This window comes from Phaeoacremonium minimum, assembly GCF_000392275.1.
Source record: "Phaeoacremonium minimum UCRPA7 unplaced genomic scaffold PA7_03_scaffold_293, whole genome shotgun sequence".
NCBI lineage: Eukaryota > Fungi > Ascomycota > Sordariomycetes > Togniniales > Togniniaceae > Phaeoacremonium > Phaeoacremonium minimum.
Window position 1 is genome coordinate 67992 of NW_006921198.1, and position 12763 is coordinate 80754.

At 53.7% G+C, this 12763-nt stretch overlaps 6 protein-coding genes across 6 annotated transcripts; 2 read left to right on the plus strand and 4 right to left on the minus strand.

The window, feature by feature from the left end:
- Positions 1 to 256: 256 nt before the first annotated feature.
- Positions 257 to 1153, minus strand: UCRPA7_3904 (putative short-chain dehydrogenase reductase sdr protein; the record flags this gene model as incomplete). Its single annotated transcript, XM_007916462.1, has 1 exon — positions 257 to 1153. The coding sequence occupies one exon, from the start codon at positions 1151 to 1153 to the stop codon at positions 257 to 259; it is 897 nt and encodes a 298-aa protein (XP_007914653.1).
- Positions 1154 to 2043: 890 nt separating this feature from the next.
- Positions 2044 to 3975, minus strand: UCRPA7_3905 (putative kinesin-ii 95 kda subunit protein; the record flags this gene model as incomplete). Its single annotated transcript, XM_007916478.1, has 1 exon — positions 2044 to 3975. The coding sequence occupies one exon, from the start codon at positions 3973 to 3975 to the stop codon at positions 2044 to 2046; it is 1932 nt and encodes a 643-aa protein (XP_007914669.1).
- A 71-nt stretch (positions 3976 to 4046) lies between these two features.
- Positions 4047 to 4340, minus strand: UCRPA7_3906 (putative kinesin heavy chain protein; the record flags this gene model as incomplete). The annotated part of the gene is made up of 1 exon (XM_007916475.1): positions 4047 to 4340. The coding sequence occupies one exon, from the start codon at positions 4338 to 4340 to the stop codon at positions 4047 to 4049; it is 294 nt and encodes a 97-aa protein (XP_007914666.1).
- A 985-nt stretch (positions 4341 to 5325) lies between these two features.
- UCRPA7_3907 (putative mitochondrial protein) lies at positions 5326 to 6150 on the plus strand (the record flags this gene model as incomplete). The annotated part of the gene is made up of 1 exon (XM_007916457.1): positions 5326 to 6150. The coding sequence occupies one exon, from the start codon at positions 5326 to 5328 to the stop codon at positions 6148 to 6150; it is 825 nt and encodes a 274-aa protein (XP_007914648.1).
- A 2072-nt stretch (positions 6151 to 8222) lies between these two features.
- Positions 8223 to 9766, plus strand: UCRPA7_3908 (putative riboflavin transporter mch5 protein; the record flags this gene model as incomplete). The annotated part of the gene is made up of 2 exons (XM_007916477.1): positions 8223 to 8985; positions 9042 to 9766. 2 exons carry the CDS (start codon positions 8223 to 8225, stop codon positions 9764 to 9766), a joined length of 1488 nt encoding a protein of 495 aa, XP_007914668.1.
- Positions 9767 to 10297: 531 nt separating this feature from the next.
- UCRPA7_3909 (putative general amino acid permease agp2 protein) lies at positions 10298 to 12079 on the minus strand (the record flags this gene model as incomplete). Its single annotated transcript, XM_007916476.1, has 2 exons — positions 10298 to 11799; positions 11893 to 12079. 2 exons carry the CDS (start codon positions 12077 to 12079, stop codon positions 10298 to 10300), a joined length of 1689 nt encoding a protein of 562 aa, XP_007914667.1.
- Positions 12080 to 12763: the final 684 nt, after the last annotated feature.

Here is a 12763-nt window from a genome sequence, read left to right on the forward strand (position 1 = left end):
CTTCTCATAAGGACACCTATAAGGTTCTCGATCGACTTGATACACAGCTTCATTCGCTTAATGAAACGGTGAATTCGTCTTATGTATAGTTAGTATTTAGCTGGTGGATTTTCCCTATCATCAAAACATGATGCTCGTATGAATATCTTCTAATACAATATTATGAGTTCAGAGAGAAGATGTTGCGCGGTTGTCCTTTTTCTTGCTTTTTGCGTGTTCAGAGACAACAAGGTGTTCGAAGCAGATCTGGCATTATTCAAAGTTCTGTTCGCCACTTTTCCTCCTTCAAATCCGTCTTCAAAAGATTTCCCTCAATGATTTCTTCCTTTTTGCTAACCAACGCATCCACGTCCCAATTCACCCATGCAAACCTCCCAGCCAAGAAGTCGGCCTCCCTGCTCGCAGCCCACACAACCCAATCTCCAGTCAGCTTTGCCTCCGTTACCGGTGCGAGGTGTGCACCGGGGCTTCTGTCATACATGTCCGTCTTGACGACGCCGGGATGAAGCGCCACAAAACGCGCTTCGGATTCAGGAACGTCGACAGCAAGGAGCTCGTTGAAGCGGGCGAGGGCCGCCTTGCTTGAGGCGTAGGAGGTGCTGGATGGGACGGGGTAGTTAAGCGCCGCGGCTGTGTTGAGGCTGAGCACGACAGCGGGAGGCAGCAGTTGGTCTCGTTGCTGCGAGTTGGCGCGGCGATGCCGAAGAAATGCTTGGACGACTTGCGCAGTGCCGAGGATGTTTACCTCGAAGCCACGCCACCAGTCGTGTAGATCGGCTTCGGCAAAGGGGCAAGCGTTGGGCATGTAGCCTGCATTGTTGACCAGAACGTCTGGCGACTCTGTGCCAATATCTTGGAATAGCTCGGCGACGTCAGACGCTGAGACAATGTCTGTGACATGACAGACCACTTGGACGGCAGGAAACGCGCAGATGATCTCGTCAGCGGTGGCGTTGAGGTTCTTCTGGTCTCTACCGGATATGTGAATGCGAGATACTCCAGCTTCGGCAAACGATTTCGCGATTGCAGCGCCAATTCCTTTGCCGCCGCCTGTGATTAAGACTGATTTGTTTGCTAACTCATCTTGAAGCTGAGAAGGTGATAGTCGCTCGTAGGGAGCAAATCGAGGGGTATTTACAAGTCTGAAGGCCATTTGGACAGAATGAGTGCTCTATATTGTTGTTTTGTTCTCGTTCTATTCAGTTTTCTACTCTAATCACACTTTAGCTGCCTCCTTATACCGCGTTTTCTTGTATCACGACTTTGAAGTGTGTTTCTTTCCGAGTTGTGGAACTGTCCGAAAAGTCACCGCGTCTTTGTCCCTCAAGGAAAATATGTCTCCGGGAAGAATCTTGACCAGTAAATCTAGATAAATCGAGTGCGGATAGATAACAAGTCAATCAAGGAGTCTCATAGAAGTAACCGATTACAACTTCTGGTCTGCAGAGAATTCGACCATCTTCAATTCTGTAGACGCCGTGGGAACTCGCCGATTTGAATTACACTAAAATTTGGCGACCTCAGCTGCTCGACAGACGTCGTTGGATAGAGTCAACTAGGCAATAGACAGCGTGAATAGTGTAGCTTCCAATTCTACTCTTGAGCGTGTCATCACAGGTCGCGTATGGAAAAGAACAGTGGAGTGGACAGAATGACAGTCGAGGCAGTGGACGGCAGCAAGGCTGGAAGCTTTTATACTGTTGACAGTCAGTAGAAATGTCCTTAGAATTAAAGAGACATTGCTTCGACCAGGCTTATGTGACAAAGAAAATTTCGGGAGAACACGTTGGAAGTTGCACATACCCAATTCATTACGGTCAATGGTTCGGTCACGATAGCACGGAGGACATACATTGAGTCGACCACGGCTTATGCCGTAACATGATGGTATTATAAACAACACAAACAATCGTACATTTATCCTTGTATACCATGGTTCCTATAAACCTTTCGACTCCGACAACGCCATGCAATGCACCATCCAGAATATGCTCCCCAGCCTGTTCTTCCCAGGATAGTGGGATACGGCAAATGTCGCTTGTATTATATCGCGCTCACTAGACCTTCATAAGCTCTCTCGAGCGTGCGACCGCCCATGCCGGGCACGCTTCGCAACTGATTCATCGACTCGATACGCCCACCTTCGTCATCGCCCATGAGATCCAGGTAGTCGACCAGATCGCGGGCTTTCTTCGCACCGAAACCATGGAGCCCCTTGATGGCGCCAAGATCGCGAGAGTTGATAATGTTGAGTAGCTGTTGTTTGCGTGGTGTCATTGCATCATCAGAGTCGCCGGCCATGATCGACTTTGCCAGTTTCACTTTCGGTTTCCGGCTCGCTTTTGCATGAGACCGACCGACAAAGCTCTCGTCATCCACATCAGCATCACCGCCATCGTGATACGAATCGTCATGATCGTCATCCAGTACGGCCATTTTCGGGTGCCTCTTCTGCGCTCGTGGCTTGCTGGTGGCTGACTCCTGAGAGTTCATTCCCGCGAGAGCCGAGCTGGGATCATTGGCGCTTCCGCTCATCCCGGCCAGCTTTGTCCGCAGCCTCTCAATCTTGCCAAGCAGTTTCGCCTGACCAGGGAAGTACGGCAAGGCCATCTCGTAGTATTTCAACGCGGCCTCGTCCTCGCCCTTCTCCTTCTGCTGCCGCGCCAAGAGCAGGAAGCGCAGTCCATCTGAGCGTGCGTCGTCTTGTCGCCCGTCATCAATCCTACGCTCCAACGCATCCAGCCGCTTTTGCACTGCCTCGCTGATCTCGTTTGCCATGGACTGTTGTGGGGCGGGCGTTTCGAGTTGCGATGCTTGTGCGGCGCGGGAGGCGAGAATCTCTTGCACTTTGCGTTCTACCATGGCCTCAATCTGCTCGGCGGAGATGGAAGGAGGCTGGGCGGGAAGACCCGTCGGATGAGATCGCACCATTGGGGCTGGGATGGAAGGGCGTGCTAGCTTCGAGGGGCGGGCGGCTTGGTCATTGGAATCGGATGGCCGCTTGTTGGAGTTGGAGCGACGGACTTGTAGCGAGGCATGAACGGTAGCGGGCCGTGGTGTTGTAGCAGGTTTGGAGCGGTCGGTATACACCGAGAAAGCCTTGACGGGCTTGTCCTTATCAGCGACGATCTTAGCTGCAAGGGTTCCTGTATGGACGTTATGAGCGTTTGCAAGCGGTCGCAAAGGCTGTCTCTGCATGGTTGTGCCAGTGAGCGAGGAGTTTGACCTGGGCGGCTGCTTGAAGACTACTTCGTTCTCGATCTCTCGGACCTCGATCCTCTTCGCCCGGGAGCTGACGTTTAGACTGCTAAGGGTATCAAGATGGTAGCTTCGAATCGGGGCAAGATTGAGTATCATGATTGTGATGCCGTTGTTCTGGCCAAGTGACAGAATGCGCGTCATCTTGGATTCCCTGTAGGGGATACGCTTATCACCGCGCGAGATGGCATCGATGCACTGGCTCAGGACGAACAAGCTCTTATTGATGGCAGCAGACTCGATGAGGCGCTCCTTGCCGTTGTCTGTCCGTCTGTTGTCCTCTGATCCAGCCAAGTCAATGGCTGAAGCAGTGCTCTCAAGGACCATGTCTCCGGTTGTCTGCGTTACTTTGACGCGTAGGATCGCATGGCTCCGACTGCTGTGGGCATTCAGCTTCGTTGCTGCCGTGACGCGGTTGTTGTTTGCCTCAATGTATAGCCTCTCAAAGTCCTTCAGATCCATGCAAGACCGCTCGGACAGCCCAACAACCTGTGTTTTGCCATTTGCCTCTCGTAGAGGAAGTCCCGACGGGGTTCGTTTCTCGGGGGGTTCGAGGAGGTCGAACACCTTGTCGTTGTAGATCTCGTAGTAGGACAGGGCAACATCGACAGCGGTCTCGCCCCCCGAGTCCTTTGCAATCTTCTTGCCACGGCGGAACACGTTGCTCAGCAGCCTGGGGATGACGCCTCGCTCGGCCAGTTTCAGTCCTCCCCGCATGGTATGGGTCTTGCCGGTACCGGTGACACCGTAGGCAAAGATTGTCACGTCAAAGCCTTGGAAGAGAGCCTTCAGGTGAGGCGAGACTGCAGCAGGGAAGTTAGCAATGTGATGGCGTATCCATGGCGGTATGGTCTGGAGGGTGAGGGCGTGCCTTCGGCGTTGAAGAGCTCTTCTTGGGACGTCTCCTGGTCGTAGACGCTGTTGAACGCGAAGGAGAACTCCTCGGCTTCATTCTTGGGGTTTGGGATCTTGACGAGAGTAGCATGACGGCCGTCTTCGGTGCTGTCCGCAGAGACAATAGTGTCCTTGTCCAGCTCCGAGTTGAGGAGCGGTCGTATCCTGGCGACTACTCGGACAGACATTGTTGAGTCTCTGGTGATCTGATGTCAATTGATCGATCAATGGCAAGCCAATTGGCGATCACGGTGTCATGAGAGGACAGAGAGGCAATGAGAAGCAGAAAAGGAGAGAAAAGAAGAAGAAAATGCTGTCTGGTTAGTAAACGACGCCGACGATGCTTCCGCTTGATTTTGGCTGTAGTGCGAAGCTGTTCGTGGTTGATGATGTTAGTGGATTGCGGCGTGTTTTGCAGGGGGCTGTTTGGTGCGTTGCCACTAGCAACGGCCACTGTAGCTCCTCCCTAAGCATTTACTGCATAGTAAGCTAGTGGACCTGGGTAGCTGTGGCTGATTACTGCGGGTGCGCCCCAAGATTACGTAGGTAGTGGGGTGCTATCACGTGTGGCTTCAGCCGGCGTGTGGCTTGATTCTATCATTTTCAAGATCATCGGAATTTGTCGCATTAAAACATCCAGACAACCGGCCCGGCCTCCATCACGATCCCCGGAGCGACCAGCCATATTTCCCAAGCCCCAAGGATGCGCGGTCGATTGCCGCTGGCAAGGGGCGCTCTGCCCTGGAAGAGGCCTCGATATGTCTGCTGGCAATGCCGCTCCATCCAGATCAGCGCATCTCCAACCACAGAGACGCCGAAGGTGGGAGCGGATGCTTTTGGAGCTCCCGCTGACTTGGCCAGGGACTCTGCAGGTAAGGGCTTCCTCAAAGGCAAGGCACAGAGGCTATTGGATGCTAATTGGCACTCTTTGCAACCCAGATGCTCGATTCGAAGTCTTAGGCTCGCCATACTCCCTGCTGTCCGTGACGCTATCCGCATCGCAGAAGCTCTATACCCGCCGGGGCACATTGGTCACTGTTGCGGGCAAGGTTCAGAATGTGGGCAGAAACCTATTCAATTGGCATTGTGACAATGGAAAATCTAACGTGAGCGCTCATCTAGGCGCAATCGACACTGTCTCTTCTCACTCCTTTCCGCCATGCGCTCCTGGGAATGCCCTTTCTCTACCAGCGCATCTCCTCGACCTCCCCCATCACCGCCCTCATAGCTACAAAGTCGCCAAACACGACCTTCACTATCCTTCACCTTGACGGAACTACAGATTGGAACGTCGCCCAGCGCAATGCGCTCCTCGCATGGACAGGCCATACCCTCAGCATCGCACCGCGCATACAACGAGGGCTGTCGTTGGCACACTGGGGCAATTCGCACCTCACAGGCCGGGGTCTGGCTGCGCTTGCCGCGCCGGGACAGATCTATTCAGTTACTCTTGGAGAAGGGGAGGAGCTGGTGGTGCACCCCAGTCATGTGGTTGCATACTCTGTAAATCGAAACCCACCGCTGCCCTTCCGCCTCAAGAGCTCGAGCCTCCGTCTGCAGATACCATCGATACCGCCGAGACTCGTGCCCGAGGGTCTGAGTCGATTCTGGAAGGCGATGCGCGATACAGATACCTACAAGTTTCTCGCTAGACTACTCTTCGGCCTGCGAACAACGGCGCGCAAGTCGATCTGGGGCGATCGCCTCTTCCTGCAATTCAAGGGGCCCACAACAATCCTCATGTCGAGCAGAGGAGTTCGCGTGAGTGATGTTTTAGCCAAGGAAGATGTCAATGAGATTGCGGATTCGGAGGCCGGCGTGGTGCCGAAGGCGGTGGAGCTCGCCGTGTCGCCGAAGAAGCTCGACGCGGGCAGTGCAGGCCAGGGGGCGCCATCAAGCGCGGCCGACAAGCCTGTAGCAATCCACGTTGCCACGGTTGGCAAGGACGGGAAAGTTCGTTTTGAGGAATCAAAAGACCTGAAGGATTTCGTCCATTGAGGTGGACCATCCGGCGGACGTAGACATCCATATTGGCTGGTTGACAGTCATCCACCAAGCATGTAATTCCTTTGTACCAACACAGAAATGGAACATAACGACTCCAGACATAGTCAAGCATATACTAAGAAGGTCTCTCAAACTGATCGGCCAACCCGTGAAGGGACGTTCTGAGCCTGGACGTCCGACACATCTGTTTACCTATGCGAACGGACAGCTTGAAAGCCTCGAAGCATGACAGCCTTGCGTATACAAAAGTTATCGTGACGGATGATTTATCGTTTGTCAGTTTCAGAGCACAACGCGCTGCCGTGGACCATTACGCGTTTTCATCACCTCAATGCGTCAGACTTTGTGGCCCTTATTGACATACATCATCGACGTGTGCCGTGTATTTCGGCTCGCATACAGTTGTGAGCGTCGCCGTACTGTGTAAGAAAGAATCGGTCTTACGCGCCAATGCCGAGCAGGTTCGCGTACTTTTTCCTTTGTCAGCCGTCCCATCCCGCGCCAGATCGATTGATAAGATCCATAAAAGGATCTAAGCTTCTGTCGACGACATCGTATAGCATGCAACCGGGAGCTTTCATCACCTCCGAGCCGAGTGGGAGACAGATAGAGACTGACTAATGAAGCACATCAGCCCGCCAGTTGTCACACTTGTTGAGACTGAACCCTGACAGACAGGATATCCAATGGCTCGGTCTCCGACTCTCTAGGGGCGGCCGGCGGTACTATGCAGTACTTTCGTACCTCTCAGCCCTGTATCTTAGTAGGTCCACATTCGACTTCGGACTCTGGACTTTTTGCTGCCGTAGGAAATCTCACGCCAAAAAATGCACGCCCAATGGGCCATTCACTCTGGAGCTGACCCCCACCTCGGCCCTTCGCGCTTTCGCATTGCCTCACCTTAAGCCCGAGCGGTCTGGGCTTGTCTGGGGAAGCAATCAGGTCCCATACTGCACTATCCCGACCTGGTAGAAGGCTGCAAGGTGGTGGGTGACGGTGGTAAGATTGTGCTACATGATCAATGAATGAGTGAATCTGCCAACGCCGCACTCTCCGTGGCGCACATGAAGTCCACGGCGCTGGGTTCATCGCGGTCACATGAATTAGTTGGGCAGGGGGGGCATTCGCGACGCTGGGCGAGCATATGAAGCATGAAAATTATGAGCAGTCATATGGCGTTGATTGCAGCGACCTGAGACCTGTGTCGAGAGGGAGTACAGCCACTCGTTCAGCTGCTTGTCTGGGGAAATAGCGTTGGCCTCAGTGGCCTGTTCTCCACTGCGCCGGCCGAGTCAATCAGATCTTGGTGGTGAGATTGGCTCCCACGGTTATTATAGTCATGGTGGATGTCGGAGATATTCTCTTGCTCCATCCGGCAGCCTGTTACAATCTAACGTTCCCCCCCTGGAACCGCACCACCCTGGGCGGCGGCTTCGCGTCAATCTTTCTGACGTGCTAGAGGCCGAGGACAGTCAGTCGCAGTCCAGGTCAAAGTCACTGGAAATAGTCGCGAGCACGGGCGGGCGGCGGGCGAGGGAAAGTGACGAATCTACTTTAGAATACCAGTAGGGGGGACCCTAGTGTCATTCCCCATGCATGGTATCATCGGGCTTAGTTGCTCATCACGCTCGTAGCTCCGAGGACTGTGATTTTTCAATTTCCTTTATTATTATTTAACTGCCCCCTTGGCTTTCATGGTGTTGAGCCTCATCGACCGTGATACGACATCTTCGCTACTTGGCATTTAGCTCGTAGCTTCAAACCTGGTCTCCCTCTTTTCGTTTCTTGCTGCAACACTTGGGCTTCCTGCCAATTTTGATGAATCTGCTGCAGAAAGCATCGTTGAATACAGGCCACTGACACCCGTTGCCCTGTTCATTCCCCCGCTCTCATTTGCTGCACTGTCAATATAGCCTCTGTAGCGGCCCGTTGCTTGGCTATTTTGCTCCCGAAAAGCCACAAAGATCCAGGGACCTGTCAGTCTGCTTGGCAGTGTCTCTTTGTAGATAGACACTTCTATCAGAGAGGCAGATCAAGGAATAACGACACAGTCTTTTGGGACAATGCCCGGTTCTCGGCATTCAGACTCGTCAATGACGCTGGACGAGAAGTCCCATAACGGCACGGTTCCCAGCAGGACAGGGGACGAGGAGAAGATCGATGGCGCACCGTACACTGCACCCGTGTCCTCTAACAAGCGTCCTTCAATAGAGAGGATACCGTCGCAGAATGAGGAGACGGAGGCCAATATCTACCCCGACCCGGAAAATGTCGTCGAGGCCGATCTTGAGAAGGGCGGCGTGAATCCACCGCAACCAGTCGGTCCTCCTCCCGGCATCAATCCCGCCGACTTCCCGGATGGTGGCTTCCAGGCGTGGCTTGTTGTGTTCGGCGGCTGGTGCGGATTGTTCTGCACGTTCGGTCTCATCAACTGCATTGGTGTGTTCCAGGAGTACTATGTCTCAGGCCCTCTAAGCAACTACAGCCAATCGACGATTAGTTGGATTCCGTCGATGGAGGTCTTTGGTATGACCTTCTGCGGCGTCGTTTTTGGTCGGCTTTTCGACTCGTACGGCCCCCGGTGGCTGCTGATCATTGGCACAATCTTCTACGTGTTCGGGTTGATGATGGTCTCGCTCTCCAAAGAGTATTATCAATTCTTCCTGGCGCAGGGCGTTGTCGCTGCTGTTGGCTCTTCGGCCGTCTTTAATGCATGCATGTCGTCGGTAGTCTCGTGGTTCTTCAAGCGCCGTGCCGCCGCCTTTGGTATCATGGTTTCCGGGTCCTCTCTTGGCGGTGTCGTCCTTCCAATTATGATGAATCACAGTTCGTTCACCCTGCATCTACTCTCTCATCGTCCGTACTGACTTTTGCTTCCTCAGTGATCCCCAAGAACGGCTTCCCTTGGGCCATTCGAGCAGTTGCCTTCCTGTTCCTCGGCCTCCTAACCATCTCATGTCTAACCGTTCGATCGCGTCTGCCACCGCGTCCGAAGCCGCTGGTTTTATCTGAATATCTCGCCGGATTCAAGGAGCCCGCTTTCGTGCTCACCGTCGCGGCATGCTTCCTGTTCTTCTGGGGCATGTTCCTGCCCTTCAACTACATCCTTCTGCAAGCCGCCCAGGTCGGCGTGCGCCCTTCCCTAGTGCCGTACCTGCTGCCTATCATCAACGCCGTGTCGATAGTTGGACGTATTGCGCCAGGCATCTTCGCCGACCGCTTTGGCCGATACAATGTCATGATCCTCATCACCGCCTTGAGCGCCATCATCACCCTCGCGCTCTGGATCCCTGGCAAGAACGCTGCCGCCATCATCGTCTATTCAATCCTCTTCGGGTTCAGCTCTGGAGGCTTCATCAGTCTGGGCCCCACGCTCATTGCGCAGATCTCAGACATCAGACAAATCGGCATCCGCACTGGCACGGCTTTCGCGGTGCAGAGCTTCGGCGCGCTGACCGGCAGCCCGATCGCCGGCGCGATTGTCAGCTCCCAACATGGCGACTACTTGGGTCTGCAGCTGTTCTGTGGCTGCGCCATGGCTGCCAGTGTAGTGGTGTTCCTCATCGCGAGGTATGTGCAGGCCGGGTTCAAGTTGAAGAAGATCTAGAGGTTTTGAGGTGGCATAAGCTTAATTGAAGACTCTCCATCGGAGGATCAGGCGTATTATAATAAAACAGGATCAGGATATGGTTGCGGTGGCGGCCAAGTGTCGATGCAACTGGTACATACTGGCTTAGGTGATAAAGAGTATCACCACTCCGGCGTCTAGGTTCATATAGAGGATTGCATCAGGGGAAATGCCCCCGCTATACCACGGTAGACATTAGGACAAATATTATATGATTTGGATGCACATTGAATGGCCCAGTGTTCATGTGGGCTCCCTTTTATAAAGTCCACCTGCTTATCTTCCGGAACTCCCCACAGTCTCCACCCATTGCCCGTAACCGGGGTACGGGCCGAGTCCTCAGCCCATGTACATTCATCTTGACTATCGATCACGAGGCCCATTCAATTTTAACCTCGCCATATCATTGTACACTCTTGCGCAGCCACCAGCAAGTGCACAGATCTTTGTGAGACACGGTATATTTATATGTTACTGGGTATCTATCGCGTATCTGCACGCTAAATGTCTCTAAATAGCTTCGACGGGCTCATTCTTCTTCTTCTTGAGACGGAACATCTGTAGGACCTCGTTCCAAAAGCCCTCGGGCTTTGTCTTCAAAGAATCCTCATAGGCATCAATGATGGGCTTGTCCCACACCAAGTCGGCCTCCAGCGGGCTGACAACCTTGGTCTTCTTGATCACCTTCCAACCGGCATAGGAGAGAATGGCGACAAACACCATGGTATAGTAGGAGAAGAAGTCACCGATGTCCCACCACCCGGGCAGGAAGGTCGCGTATCCGTAGCAGCCGAGGATCATCGTCATCAGGACCAGCGAGACCCACGCGCAGTACGGCTGCCACCAGCCACGGTACGGGAGTGTGCGGCGGTCGAGGCCCTGCGCCTTCATCGCGCGGAAGAAAAAGATGTAGGTGGTGCTCATGATCATGTAGTCGATGAGCTGCGACGCCTCCGTCAGGTTGGCGAGCCAGGTGACAGCCTGCGCGGAGCCGTTCGAGACGCACAGGAACGACAGCAGTGGGAAGAACATGGTCGCGCAGTAGCAGTAGATCGGGATGCCGCTCTTGGTGCACTTGCGCAGGAACTTGGGCGCCTGACCCTCCAAAGCGAGGCCGTAGAGGGACCGCATCGCGCAATAGGTGTATGCGTTTCCGGCGGAGAAGATGCTGGTCACAAGCAGCGCGTTGGTGATATGCGGCAACACATCAACGCCCATGTTCTGCATGGCGATCACATACGGAGAGGCAGCTGCAGTGCCCGCGCCAGCGTTCTCGGTCATAGTCGGGTCGTTGTATGGAAGAATGACACCAACGCAAAGCGCACCGCCGATGAAGAAGAAGCCGAATCGCCAGTATACCGTCTTGAATCCCTTCTTCAGGTATAAGCGCGGTCTCTGTGCCTCGCCTGCCACCATGGCGAGATACTCCGGTCCCACAATGGTAAACGCCGCAGACCAGAGCGCGGCTAAAAATCCTTGAAAGCGCCCCAGTGCGCCAGTTGTAATGTACTCGGCAAATGCGCCGGGGTTGTTCCAGTATCGAAATCCGTAGGCGTCGTGTTGCGGGTTGCCTCCGACCATCGTCACGAAGGTGAATGAGTAGACAATTAGAATGAGTAGGAATTTGCCGCTAGACAGCCAGAATTCTGCTTCACCATAGTACTTGACAGCGAACACATTGATGGCGCCGTATAAGACGATGCAAGCCGCACAGACAGCAGCCACAGGAATGTCGTCCCGCCAGAAGGTGAGAACGAGATTGAGGGCCGAGATCTCAAATGGGATGAGTGTTGCCTCGTAGAGAAAGAAGTTCCAGCCGGACATGAAGCCAAAGGCCTCGTCAACCCATTTTCCAGCGAATCGGATGAAGGAACCAGAGACTGGCATATAGATGGCCATCTCCGCCATGCAATTGTTGACGAGACCGACGAGGCATGAGTAGAAGGTGTAGGCAATGAAGAGACTCGCTGGCCCGCCGTTCATGAGACCGCTTCCAATACTCACAAACAAACCTAGCCTAGTCAGCGAAGGTCCTCATGAGATCCCCATCGGCATGGAATGCCAAGCTCATAGCTATTAGACGCATCGTTCTCTGGGTCACGTACCAGTACCAACAGTTCCGCCAATAGCAATCAATTGGATCTGGCGGTTGCCGAGATGGCGCTTCAACGAGTCTGCGTTGCCAGAGACCTCGACGAGGCCTTCACGGAGGTCATCCTGGTCATAGGAAGCCTTCTTCTCATCGACCGTGCCGCTGCCGGCACTAGAATGGTGGTGTATCTCGGAAGACATGATACTACACTGTCATCCAGACTAGTAGAAACGAGGATAAGAGGGAGAGAGCTGGGAAAGCGTGACATTGTGTCGATCAGGGACTCGACGACATTAATACCACGGTACCGTACCGCATACCGACGTTACTTACAGACCTACCCACCCACCATACAACCTACCCGTGAAAAATGTCTCAGTGCCCGCCGGCGCCGCTTCTCTGCAGGCTGTGGAGAGACATGGAGTGAGGTCAAGGATGCCCATGTCGTACTTTTGCAGCATGGTAAGACTGTCTCCTGCAAAATACTGCCGACTTCCACCAGCAATCGACTTGGCGCAAGCGGGAACGCGGGGGCGCAAAAGAATCACGGCCGCTGTCATTCGACGGCGCAATCTGACGGCGCGAGATAAGCCGGAGATGGTTACAGCACCAGCAGGGGTCACTTCGGCCTGTCCTGGCTGTTTCAGCGCCTCCCATGCAAGGTCAGACGTCATCAGCGAACGATACACTAAGGACTGTACAGGCAGGACGATTCAAGCAACGGTGTTACCGCACGCTATGCCCAATAAGAGATAACCGATCCGCATATATGTGGAATTAAGCATGAGTTCTTCAAAGCTTTTTACGTATTGTTTTGCCTTCCAAAGGGAACTAATAGCAAGGCTTTTTATTAACTAGATTTGACTCGGGTTTCCGGCTCTCAA